Here is a 12,936-nt window from a genome sequence, read left to right as displayed (position 1 = left end):
ACTTTTATCCCCATTTTTGTCCCATTCCCACCACTTTTATCCCAATTTTATCCATTCCCATCACTTTTATCCCCATTTTTATCCCATTCTCACCACTTTTATCCCCATTTTTATCCCATTCCCACCACTTCTATCCCCATTTTTATCCCACTCCCACCATTTTTATCCCATTCCCACCACTTTTATCCCCATTTTTATCCCATTCCCACCACTTTTTTCCCCACCACCGCAGCCCCCCCCGCCCCATTCCCACCCTGCCCCATTCCCATCCTTCCCAGCCTTTCTCCCACCTCCGGATCACGCCTTTTCCCTGTTTTCCAGACCTCTTCCAGCCGGATTCCTGGCACTGTGATCCCTCCTCCCTTGGTCCGGGGGGGCCAAGCGGCCTCTTCCAAGCTGGGAACGCAGCCGAGCCCCCAGATCGTGATGCCCCCCCTGGTCCGAGGGGCCCAGGTGAGCTTTTCCCACTCCTTTTCCAGCTCCTTTTCCAGCTTTTCTCACTCCCAATCCATGAAAAAAAAATCCAGGATTTCTTCCTGGGGTTGCTTGAAATACCCGGCGCTATTCCAGCGCTCCCAAGAGAATGTTCTTTCCTGTAATTATTGGGATTCGGGCGCCTCATTCCGGGTGCCGGGGGTTTTTTTGGGAGAGCAGGAAGAGGGAATGGAACCAATCCCTGATTTTTCCATGTTTTTCCCTCTCGTTATCCTTTGTATCCCATCAATCCCAGCTTTTCAATGATAAAATTCCCTTTTTTCCCCTGATTTTCTGTCTTGGGGAAGAGGGAATGGAGCCAATCCCTGATTTTTCCATGTTTTTCCCTCTCGTTATCCTTTGTATCCCATCAATCCCAACTTTTCAATGGTGAAATTCCCTTTTTTCCCTGATTTTCTGCCCTGGGGTTGGATAAGAGCTGCTGGAATGAGGGGATTGACTGGAATCAGTCTTGGATCACCTGGAAAACCAAACTGAGGCATCAGGGAAGGAGCAGGAAAATTCCAATTGGATCCAGCCCAAAATTCCTGCATCCATGGAATTCCAGGGAAAAACCCAGGATTTCTTCTGGAGCTCTGAGCTCCTGCAGAGCCAGAGGGATGGGAAGGGGGAGGTTTGGGAATTCTGTTTTCCTCCTGCTCTGAGTAAGGAGGGAAAAACTCATCCCTAAGGAATTTAAATGGAACAGGAAACTGGAAACTCCGGGAGCTGGACTCGGAAACTTGGGAATTTTGGGGCTGGAATGCTCAGAGCATCCCTTGTCCCAGGGTTTTATTGGGATGGAGGGAAAGGGAAGAACATTCCAGGTGGTTTTCCATGGATTTTTTTCGCGTTTGTGCCTTGCTCCTTCCCAATTTTCCCTGTGATCCCACTGGATTCCCACCTCTCCCTGTGTTTTTCCATGTGTTCCCAGCAAATCCACACCATCCAGCAGCACTCAGAAACTTGGGAATTTCCAGCTGGAATGTGGTGGCCTCTGGGATCCTTGTCCCATAATTTTGGAGGGAATGGGAATGATGGAGAGAAAGTAAAGAACATTCCAGGGGTGGTTTTCCATGGATTTTTTTTTTGCCTTCGTGCCTTGCTCCTTCCCATTTCTCCACAGATTCCCAACCCCCTTTTCCGTGTTTTCCCAGCAAATCCACACGATCCAGCAGCACTCAGGACTAAGAAAACTTGGCAATGTTAGGGTTGGAATGCTCAGAGCATCCCTCATCCTGTGGTTCTGTTTGGATGGAGGGAAAGGGAAGAACATTCCACGGGTGCTTTTCCAGGGATATTTTTGTTTTGCCTTCGTGCCTTGCTCCTTCCCCACGGATTCCCAAGCCCCTTTTCCCGTGTTTTCCCAGCAAATCCACACGATCCGGCAGCACTCGAGCACGGGCCCCCCTCCCCTGCTGCTGGCCCCGCGCGCCTCCGTGCCCAGCGTGCAGATCCAGGGCCAGCGGATCATCCAGCAGGGCCTCATCCGCGTGGCCAACGTGCCCAACACCAGCCTGCTCGTCAACATCCCGCAGGTCGGCATTCCCGGGATTCCCCGGCCGGGAGGGAAGCGATGGGATGGGGTGGGATGGGGTGGGAATGGCAGGGTTGTGTTATCCCGCTCTTGTCCCGCTTTTGTCCCGCTCTTTCCGGTTGTTCCAAGCGGCGTCCAGGTTGGAGTTGAGGCTGGCAGGGATGGGGCAGGCGGTTCTGGCTGCCAAAGATCCTCCGATCCCAAGGATCATCCAATCCCAGAGATCCTCCAGTTCCAAAGATCCTCCAATCCCAGAGATCCTCCAGTTCCAAAGATCCTCCAATCCCAGAGATCCTCCAGTTCCAAAGATCCTCCAATCCCAAAGATCCTCCAGTTCCAAAGATCCTCCAATGCCAACGAAAAAGAGCCTTCAATCCCAAAGATCATCCAATCCCACCCCTCAAAGATCCTTCAATCCCACCCCAAAAAGATCCTTCAATCCCAAAGATCCTTCAATTCCACCCCTCAAAGATCTTCCAATCCCAAGGATCCTCCAGTTCCAAAGATCCTCCAATCCCAAAGATCCTCCAGTTCCAAAGATCCTCCAATCCCAATGAAAAAGAGCCTTCAACCCCAAAGATCATCCAATCCCACCCCTCAAAGATCTTCCAATCCCAAAGATCCTCCAGTTCCAAAGATCTTCCAATCCCAATGATCCTCCAGTTCCAAAGATCCTCCAATCCCAACCAAAAAGAGCCTTCAACCCCAAAGATCATCCAATCCCACCCCTCAAAGATCCTTCAATCCCACCCCAAAAAGATCCTTCAATCCCAAAGATCCTTCAATTCCACCCCTCAAAGATCTTCCAATCCCAATGATCCTCCAGTTCCAAAGATCCTCCAATCCCAAAGATCCTCCAGTCCAAAAGATCCTCCAATTCCAAAGATCTTCCAATCCCAAGGATCCTCCAGTTCCAAAGATCCTCCAGTCCCAGAGATCCTCCAGTCCCAAAGACCCTCCAGTCCCAAAGATCCTCCAATCCCAAGGATCCTCCAATCCCAAGGATCTTCCAGTTCCAGAGATCCTCCAATCCCAAAGATCCTCCAGTCCCAAAGATCCTCCAATCCCAACCAAAAAGATCCTTCAATCCCAAAAATCATCCAGTCCCAAAGATCCTCCAGTTCCAAAGATCCTCCAATCCCAATGAAAAAGAGCTTTCAATCCCAAAGATCATCCAATCCCACCCCTCAAAGATCCTCCAATCCCACCCCAAAAAGATCCTTCAGTCCCAAAGATCCTTCAATTCCACCCCTCAAAGATCCTCCAGTTCCAAAGATCCTCCAATCCCACCCCAAAAAGGTCCTCCAATCCCAAAGATCCTCTAGTTCCAAAGATCCTCCAATCCCAACGAAAAAGAGCCTTCAATCCCAAAGATCCTTCAATTCCACCCCTCAAAGATCCTCCAATCCCAAAGACCCTCCAGTCCCAAAGATCCTCCAATCCCAAAGATCCTCCAGTCCCAAAGATCCTCCAATCCCAAGGATCCTCCAATCCCAAGGATCCTCCAGTCCCAGAGATCCTCCAGTCCCAAAGATCCTCCAGTCCCAAAGATTCTCCAATCCCAAAGATCCTCCAATCCCAAAGATCCTCCAATCCCAACCAAAAAGATCCTTCGATCCCAAAAATCATCCAGTCCCAAAGATCCTCCAGTTCCAAAGATCCTCCAATCCCAACCAAAAAGAGCCTTCAATCCCAAAGATCATCCAATCCCACCCCTCAAAGATCTTCCAATCCCACCCCAAAAAGATCCTTCAGTCCCAAAGATCCTTCAATTCCACCCCTCAAAGATCCTCCAGTTCCAAAGATCCTCCAATCCCACCCCAAAAAGGTCCTCCAATCCCAAAGATCCTCCAGTTCCAAAGATCCTCCAATCCCAACGAAAAAGAGCCTTCAATCCCAAAGATCCTTCAATTCCACCCCTCAAAGATCCTCCAATCCCAAAGACCCTCCAGTCCCAAAGATCCTCCAATCCCAAAGATCCTCCAGTCCCAGAGATCCTCCAGTCCCAGAGATCCTCCAGTTCCAAAGATCCTCCAGTTCCAAAGATCCTCCAATCCCAAAGATCCTCCAGTCCCAAAGATTCTTCAATCCCGAAGATCCTCCAATCCCAACCAAAAAGATCCTCCAATCCCAAAGACCCTCCAGTTCCAAAGATCCTCCAATCCTCCCATGTGGAACCCACCCCCAGAGATTCCCGCCGATCCCATACGGAACCCACCCACCTGACCCATTCCCTGGCCTTTCCCACCCCCTAGCCCTGATTTCCCGCTGATCCCACGTTCAATCCATTCCCGGTCTCTCCCCAGGCATCCCCCACGTCCCTGAAAGGCTCGGCGGTGCCATCGGGCCAGGCCGGTGCCACCCCGGCGGGTGCCACGTCCCTGGGTGGCACCGGGGAGTCCCCGGGCAGCCGCCAGGCCGCTGCCAAGCTGGCCCTTCGGAAACAGCTGGAAAAGACGCTCCTGGAGATCCCTCCTCCCAAACCTCCGGCCCCGGAGATGAATTTCCTGCCCAGCGCCGCCAACAACGAGTTCATTTATCTGGTGGGGTTGGAGGAGGTCGTGCAGAACCTGCTGGAAACCCAAGGTGAGCCCATGGGAATGGTCAAAGATGGGATTGAAACGTGGCAGGAATCGTTTAAAGCTCCCGGAAATGCAGGAGTTAAGCCTTGGGGAAAAAAGTTAAAGCTCAGAGAAAGAATTTAAGCCTCGGAGAAATAGAGTTTAAACCTCAGAGAAAGAGAGGGTTTAACCTCCGAGTTTAAACTTCACAGAAATACAGAGTTTAAACCTCACAGAAATCATTAAAACCTCAGAGAAATACAGAGTTTAAGCCTTGGAGAAATACAGAATTTAAACCTCAGAGAAATACAGAGTTTAAACCTCACAGAAATAATTTAAAGCTCAGAGAAAGAGTTTAAACCTCAGAGAAATACCAAATTTAAACCTCACAGAAATAATTTAAAGTTCACAGAAATACAGGGTTTAAGCCTTGGAGAAATAAGTTAAACCTCAGAGAAAGACAGAATTTAAAGCTCACAGAAAGACAGAATTTAAAGCTCACAGAAAGACAGAATTTAAACTTCATAGAAATACAGAATTTAAAGCTCACACAAAGCTAAGCACACAAAAGGCTCAGCTGAGAAGATTTAAGGGGTGGAAGGGTCATTTTTTTGTGGATTTTGAATAAATTTTGAGTTGATTTGGAGCTTCTTCAGGCCTGTTCTGGACGGGAAGGCCGAGCCGCCATGTTTGTCCCTCATGGAAGGTGACTCTGGGGCTGATCCCAGGTGTTTGTCCCTCATGGAAGGTGGCCCTGGGGCCGATCCCAGGTGTTTGTCCCTCATGGGAGGTGACTCTGGGGCCGATCCCAGGTGTTTGTCCCTCATGGAAGGTGACTCTGGGGCTGATCCCAGGTGTTTGTCCCTCATGGAAGGTGACTCTGGGGCCGATCCCAGGTGTTTGTCCCTCATGGAAGGTGGCAGTGAGGCCGATCCCAGGTGTTTGTCCCTCATGGAAGGTGACTCTGGGCCTGATCCCAGGTGTTTATCCCTCATGGAAGGTGACTCTGGGCCTGATCCCAGGTGTTTATCCCTCATGGAAGGTGACTCTGGGGCCGATCCCAGGTGTTTGTCCCTCATGGAAGGTGACTCTGGGGCCGATCCCAGGTGTTTGTCCCTCATGGAAGGTGACTCTGGGGCCGATCCCAGGTGTTTGTCCCTCATGGAAGGTGGCCCTGGGGCCGATCCCAGGTGTTTGTCCCTCATGGAAGGTGGCCCTGGGGCCGATCCCAGGTGTTTGTCCCTCATGGAAGGTGACTCTGGGGCCGATCCCAGGTGTTTGTCCCTCATGGAAGGTGGCCCTGGGGCTGATCCCAGGTGTTTGTCCCTCATGGAAGGTGACTCTGGGGCTGATCCCAGGTGTTTGTCCCTCATGGAAGGTGGCCCTGGGGCTAATTCCAGGTGTTTGTCCCTCATGGAAGGTGACTCTGGGCCTGATCCCAGGTGTTTATCCCTCATGGAAGGTGACTCTGGGCCTGATCCCAGGTGTTTATCCCTCATGGAAGGTGACTCTGGGGCCAATCCCAGGTGTTTGTCCCTCATGGAAGGTGACTCTGGGGCCGATCCCAGGTGTTTGTCCCTCATGGAAGGTGACTCTGGGGCCGATCCCAGGTGTTTGTCCCTCATGGAAGGTGACTCTGGGGCCGATCCCAGGTGTTTGTCCCTCATGGAAGGTGACTCTGGGGCCGATCCCAGGTGTTTGTCCCTCATGGAAGGTGACTCTGGGGCCGATCCCAGGTGTTTGTCCCTCATGGAAGGTGGCCCTGGGGCCGATCCCAGGTGTTTGTCCCTCATGGAAGGTGACTCTGGGGCTGATCCCAGGTGTTTGTCCCTCATGGAAGGTGACTCTGGGGCCGATCCCAGGTGTTTGTCCCTCATGGAAGGTGGCAATGAGGCCGATCCCAGGTGTTTGTCCCTCATGGAAGGTGACTCTGGGGCCGATCCCAGGTGTTTGTCCCTCACAGAGGGCCGTGCTGGGGCTGACCCACCATGTCTGTACCCTCAGGAAAGGTGGCGGTGGCCATGTCCTGTCAGGAGCCCTACCTGTGTCCTTAGAGAAATAATTTAAACCTCACACAAACCTAAGCATACAAAGGCCTCAGATGAGGACATTTAAGGGCAGATTGGTTATTTTTTAGGAGTTTTGCCTTAACTTTGAAGCGGCTTTGAGCTCTCGCAGGCCTGTTCTAGGCGGGAAGGCCGAGCCACCATGTTTGTCCCCTCAGGGAAGGTGGCGGTGGCCGTGTCCTGCCGGGAGCCCTACCTATGTGCCCAGTGCCACACGGACTTCACGTGCCGCTGGCGGGAGGAGAAGAACGGCACCATCATGTGCGAGACCTGCATGGCCTCCAACCAGAAGAAGGCCCTGAAGGCCGAGCACACGAACCGGCTCAAGGCCGCCTTCGTCAAGGCCCTGCAGCAGGAGCAGGAGATCGAGCAGAGGATCCTGCAGCAAACGGCCCCCCCCGGCCAGCCCAAGGCCGAGCCCGTGGGGCAGCACCACGCGCTCAAGCAGGTGAGGACCCACCCCCAGCAGATCCATGTTTTCCAGAGGGAAAAATGCTTGGAATTGTCCCAAGGGTTGAGGTGTAGCCTGGGGAATTTGTCCCTCAGGTTGGGTTTAAGGTGGGATGGATCATAGGTGCCCTCCCATGCTTTAAAGGTTATCCCATCCCGAAAATCATCCAATCCCAAAGATCATCCAGTCCAGCCCTCAAAGATCATCCAATCCACCAATCCCATCCCAAAAATAACATTCGGTTCCAGCCCCCAAAGATCCTCTAATCCCACCTTCCAGGCTGCTCCAAGCCCCATCCAACCTGGCCTTGGACACTTCCATGGATCCAGGGGCAGCCACAGCTTCTCTGGGAATTCCATCCCATTCCCTCACCACTCTCACAGGGAGGAATTCCTTCCCGATATCCCACCCAAATCTCTCCTTTTCCAGTTCAAAGCCATTCCCTGGGTCCTGTCCCTCCAGCCCTTGTCCCCAGTCCCTCTGCAGCTCTCCTGGAGCCCCTTTAGGCCCTGCAAGGGGCTCGGAGCTCTCCCTGGATCCTTCCCTTCTCCAGGTGAACATTCCCAGCTCTCCACCCTGGCTCCAGAGGAGCTCCAACCCAGTGATAATTCCATGTCCTTCTCTGGACACATTCCAAATGGGAAGAGCAGCTCCAGCACCAAAACATTAAATTGCCCTAAATCAGAATCCCTTTTCTTGCTGCTTTGCAGTCGATTGCAATTCCTCATCCCAGGAGCACAAATCCCAGAATCCCAGCCTGCTTTGTGTTGGAAGGAACCTCCGAACTCATCCCAACCCACCAAAAAAAAAAAAACCCCCAAATCCTTGCTCGCCACAGAAAAACCCCTTGGAATTTTTTATCCCCTCAAACCGGTACTACATCCCAGATTTAGCCCCTTGTCCCTGTGTCCTGCCAGAGTTCCAGCCAGATGTCCCGAGGTGCCGGAGCTTCCCGAGGGGTCCTGCACGCCTTCAGCCCCTCCCCCAAGCTCCAGAGCTCCTCGGCCACCGCCACCCTCGGGAGCCGGCCCGGAAAACACGTGGAGAGATCCGGCAACAAGGGCAGCACGGCCTCCTGGAAGAAAAATCCCATCAACACAGGTACAGGATCCTGGGAAGCCTCTTTTCCTTGGGATCACTGCCCAACATTCCCAGTTTTTGGGTGGGAATCCTTGTGGGGGGGAAAAAGAAACAGCGATGCCGAGAAGTTGAGGTTTAAGTTGTTGTCATCGCTTGGTGTTGGTGGGGTTTGTCCTCATGGAACGGTGCCTTCAGGAGGTAAAATCCACTCAAAATTCCTGCTTTACCCATTTGGAATTAAACTGAATGGATTGAAAGCTGGGATTTCATTCCCTGTGGGATTTCTGGCGTGGAATTCCAATAACATCAAGGTCGTCTCGCTCTTAAAATTGTTGTCACCCCTTGGTTTTGGTGGGATTTGGTTTCATCAAAAAGTGCCACCGAGGGATGAAATCAAATCAAAATTCCTGCTTTATCCATTTGGGATTCAAGTTAATGGATTTAAAGTTGGGATTTCATTCCCTGTGGGATTTCCTGCATGGAAAAAATGATGATACTGAAAATTGGGTCTTAAAATTGTTGTCACCACTTGGTTTTGATGGGGTTTGTCCTCATCAAACGGTGCCTTCAGGAGGTAAAATCAATTAAAAATTCCAGATTTATCCATTTATAATTCAAGTTAATGGATTTAAAGTTGGGATTTCATTCCCTATGGGATCTCCTGCCCTAAATCCCAAGAATATCAAGGATTTGCTCCTAAAATCGTTGTCCCCACGTGGTGTTGGTGAAGTTTGGCCTCATCAAATGTTGCCTTCAGGAAGTAAAAGCGATTAAAAATTCCTGTTTCCCCCATTTTTAACTAAACTGAATGGATTTAGAGTCGGATTGTTGATCCCTGAATCCATATCCACATCCAGCACCACCCTGCAGGAATTTTTCCTTCATTTCTGGGAATTTTAACCAAATTCTTTCATTTTTGACTGATTTTTCCTCTTCGCTGGGAGCACCATCCAATAAATCAATGGTTTTGCCTCCAGCACATTCCCCATTCAAATTCCCACTGGAATATTTCAAATTCCCATCAGGATTTCTCAGGATTTGAAATCCCTAAAGCTGTTCCTGGAACAAATCCAAGTGATCAATTCCAATCCAAACATTCCTCTATTTTCCATAGAAGAAGGTGACTTGAGAAGATCCATTTGTTTTCCTAAAGGAAAATCAGGATTCCCAGGAAGGAAACTCTGGATCTTTTGTGAACTTTCTTGATGGATTTCTTAGGATTCTTTTATTCCCAACAGCTTCATCCATCACTTCAAATACAATTCCATCCCAGAGTGCTCAAATCCTGAGTTTCGATCCTCAAATCTTTCTCCTGTTGGTTGGGATGCATCCTGAAGGCGCCAAATCCCGGCGCCGCCCATCGGGATAATCCACACTTCAATCCCGCTTTTCCGTGTGTTTTTAGCGCTCGTTCCCCTCATTCCCATGCCATTCCATGACTCCACAATTCCCTTTTTTTCCCCCCCAGGTGGGGCCTTGCCCTTCGTCAGCCCCGGTTTGGCCGTGCACAAATCGGCCTCGGCCGTGGATCGGCAGCGCGAGTATCTCCTGGATATGATCCCGCCCCGCTCCATCCCACAGTCGGCCACGTGGAAATAATGCCGAGGGAGAACTTTTCCTGGCTCTGCCATCCTTTTTCTACCACACTTCCGTGGAATCTGCTTTAATCCCAGCTGGATAACGCCCCAGGCTTTCTAGGATGCAAGAAGACCACTCCTCATCCCAGCGAGCGCCGCCGTCCCTGCCGGGAGAAGTGACCACGTGTAGGGGTGGCCGAGCCCCGGCTCCTTTTGGCTCCCAGATTTTCATGGAAGCTGGCAGGGAAGGGGGAAGAATTCCTTCAATTTTTTGTTGGTTTTTTTTTTTTTTTTTTTGGCTTTTTCTGTATTTAGTTCTGGATTTTTTTGGCACCAGCACAAAAAGGACTCAGCGCCTCCTCTCTGCCTTCGGCGGCGTCGCCGAACCTTTTGCCGGGAACGCCGGAGCGCGCTCCGCAATTTTGGGTCGTGGAGAGAGGAATTCCAGCCCCATCCTGCATTTAGTGAGCCGAGTTCATGGCTGCTCCTTTGCCCTGCCCCTCCTCCAGCCGGGAAGGCAGGGAGCACATCCCGATATTCCCAAAAATCCGACGATGCCGCCGCCGCCGCTGCCGAGAAATAAGTGCAAATTCCCGACTCCAGTTGAGTATGGTTTGGTTTTCTTTTTCCTTAGGGATTGGCTGCCGCCCCAAAACTTGGCTGGGAGGTGGGAAGTGCTGCGGGAGCCTCCCACTTTTTTGTTGGATTCTGTTTGGAATAGACTTTGGAACCGTTGGTAGTTTAAAAACCTTGCAGTTACTGATAGACAAAAACCACCTTGGTTCTTTCTCATCCAGCGGAGTTGGGCCTTCCCGACGTTCCCAGAGACTCCAAAGCGAAACTGTTTGGGAATTTTTTTCTTTTCCTTTGGGAGGGTTGGTTGGTTTTTATTTCTCCTCTTTTGTTGTTCTTTTGAGGGATATTACTCAAAATTATAGGAATTCCAGAAGCTGATGCAAGCAGGGAGGATTGGAAGCGATTCCCGATTCCCACTGGGAATTCCGGCCGTTCCCAATCCTTCCCTCCGTGATTCGAGTTCTCCCAGGCATCCCAAGCATGCTCCTGTATCCATCACTCTCCCATTTTGGATGGAGCTTTCCATCGGTTTTTTGGGAATTCCGGAGGTTCAACCCAAAATCCAGCCGGGGCCAGTTTGGTTTTATTTTGGTTTCTCATCCTCTTCTTCCCTGGGCTTCTTCCCGAATTCCAGACGAATCCAAGGGGCAGAATTCCATGCCTTACTCCTCGTGTCGCGGATCAGCGCTGGGCAAAGCGCCGATGAGAATTCTTTGGGAAATTATAAATATATATAATCTAGAGATCTATATATAAAAAAAAACGGGGAAGGGAGGGGGGGGGAAATTCAGGAAAAGCCGGATTTATTTTCTTAGGAATCGCTGGGAGATCGAAACTTGAAGCCAAGAATTCCTTAGGGATCATCCCCCTCGGATCCGAGCGCTGCCGAGTGACAAAAGCCCTCCCTCTTCCCACTTTTCCCGGCGTGTGGATATCAATATTTAGGGATTTAGCTTAGGAACCACCCCCCCCCCCTCCTTTTCCAAACTGCTGGATAAAAACCCCCGGAATTCCCACCTGGATGCGGATTTTGGTGTGTTTTCCGGAGGGATGTGAAGAGCTCAGATGGGTGGGAATCGGGTTGGAATTTGGAGTTTTCTTTTCATTCCAAGCTTGGATTGGGAGATGTGGACAGAGGGATGAAGTGGATTTGCTTCTTCCATTTAATTGTATGGAAAAGTTGCCGTTCCTTTCCCGTGTGGAATTTTTTGGGGTTGGTTTTTGGGGGGGGAGGGGGTTGTTTTTCCTCTCCTGGTTTTTTTTCCTCATGGATGCCAACGTTTGATCTCTGTTCGACCACCTGGAAAAAGTTCATTTATTCCCAAAAAAAAAAAATCCCAACAAAACTCCTCCAGTTAAATCCCAAACTTCTTTTTTTTTTTCTTTTTTTTTTTTTTTTGGGAAAACCTGGATCATTTATTCCCGGTGTTGGGAAACAGCTTTGGATGATTCCTGAAAAAAAAAAACAGGGAATAAAAGAGGGGCAGAAAGGATTTGATGTTCTAAAAACGACGTCAAAACCTTTTTGGATCCCAGCAGCTCCGGTAATTCCCTTGGAAATTGGAATTCCAACCAACTTGGATCGTTAAAATAATTGGGAATGCTTGAATTTAAGGATTTGGAATTAAAATTCCAAACAAGTCTCTGTGTCCAGACTCCGAAATGTTCCATCCTGATTTTTTTTTTTTGATGGATAATTCAGAATAAATCCCGCAAAAAAACATTTGGGGGATAGGGAGGGGGGAGAGATTTCTTTGGAAAGGAAAATCCTGCATGGAATGAGGCTGGAAAAACCCAAAATCCAACCTGGAATGAGGCTGAAACTCAAAATTCCCAATCTGGAATGAGGCTCCTGGGATCCAGACCAGTTCTGACGTGGTTTTTCCCTGGTGGTTCTTGGAATGTCGCAGGGAATTTGGAGGATTTGTTTATTCCATCCGCGTTTCTGCCAAATTTGGGATAAATCTGGGAAAAGATTCCACGTTGGAATGCTGGAATGGCTTTTCCTTCGCAGTCCCAGTTCCATATTCCGATGGGAGTTGTGGGATTGGGATCGTTCAGGTGCAAAGTTGTTCCAACTCTTCAATACAGATTTTCCAAACCTCTTCCCTCTCCTCCTGGTCTCCTTTTTCCAGGAAAAAAAACCCCACAAAAAACGGGAAAAAAACAGGGAAAAAAAAATCTCAATCGGAAAATTCCCATTGTGGAATTCTGCCCTGGAGGGGAAAAGTTTGGGAATGGTGGAGGAGGGGGGTTGGACACAAAATTGGGAACAAATCTTGGGTTTATTCCTGCTGCTGGATCCCCTTTGGAATTCTGGATTCTCTGAGATCTCTTGGATCCCCTTTGGGATTCCCGAATTCCTGAGGGCATTTGGATCCCCTCTGAAATTTGGGATTCCCTGAGGGCTGTTGGATCACCTCTGGAATTCTTGAATCCCTGAGATCTCTTGGATCCCCTTTAGGATTCCCGAATCTCTGAGATCTCCTGGATCCCTTTTGGGATTCCCAAATCCTTGAGGCTTTTGGAATTCGGGAATCCCTGAGATCTCTTGGATCCCCTTTGGAATTCTGAACCCATTGGGTCATTCCTGAATCCCAAGATCTTTGGGATT

The 12,936-nt window shown here is 50.0% G+C and overlaps 1 protein-coding gene across 5 annotated transcripts in view; it reads left to right on the top strand.

The window, feature by feature from the left end:
* Positions 1-12,427, top strand: part of GATAD2A (GATA zinc finger domain containing 2A) — a 49,074-nt gene extending 36,647 nt beyond the window's left edge. For 3 of the 5 annotated variants that reach the window (XM_048288178.1, XM_048288174.1, XM_048288176.1), the window contains 6 exons: positions 322-453; positions 1,845-2,012; positions 4,318-4,597; positions 6,797-7,086; positions 7,983-8,190; positions 9,638-12,427. In XM_048288178.1, coding sequence (XP_048144135.1) covers positions 322-453; positions 1,845-2,012; positions 4,318-4,597; positions 6,797-7,086; positions 7,983-8,190; positions 9,638-9,768 — 1,209 coding nt within the window. In that variant the 3' untranslated portion in view covers positions 9,769-12,427. The remainder of the gene's footprint in view (positions 1-321; positions 454-1,844; positions 2,013-4,317; positions 4,598-6,796; positions 7,087-7,982; positions 8,191-9,637) is intronic. The other 2 variants (XM_048288175.1, XM_048288177.1) reach the window with 1 other exon arrangement.
* Positions 12,428-12,936: the final 509 nt, after the last annotated feature.

The sequence above is a fragment of the Corvus hawaiiensis genome, chromosome 28 (genome assembly GCF_020740725.1).
Source record: "Corvus hawaiiensis isolate bCorHaw1 chromosome 28, bCorHaw1.pri.cur, whole genome shotgun sequence".
NCBI classification, from domain to species: domain Eukaryota; kingdom Metazoa; phylum Chordata; class Aves; order Passeriformes; family Corvidae; genus Corvus; species Corvus hawaiiensis.
The sequence above is the reverse complement of the archived record's forward strand: the minus strand, read 5'-3'. Positions and strand labels throughout refer to the sequence as shown.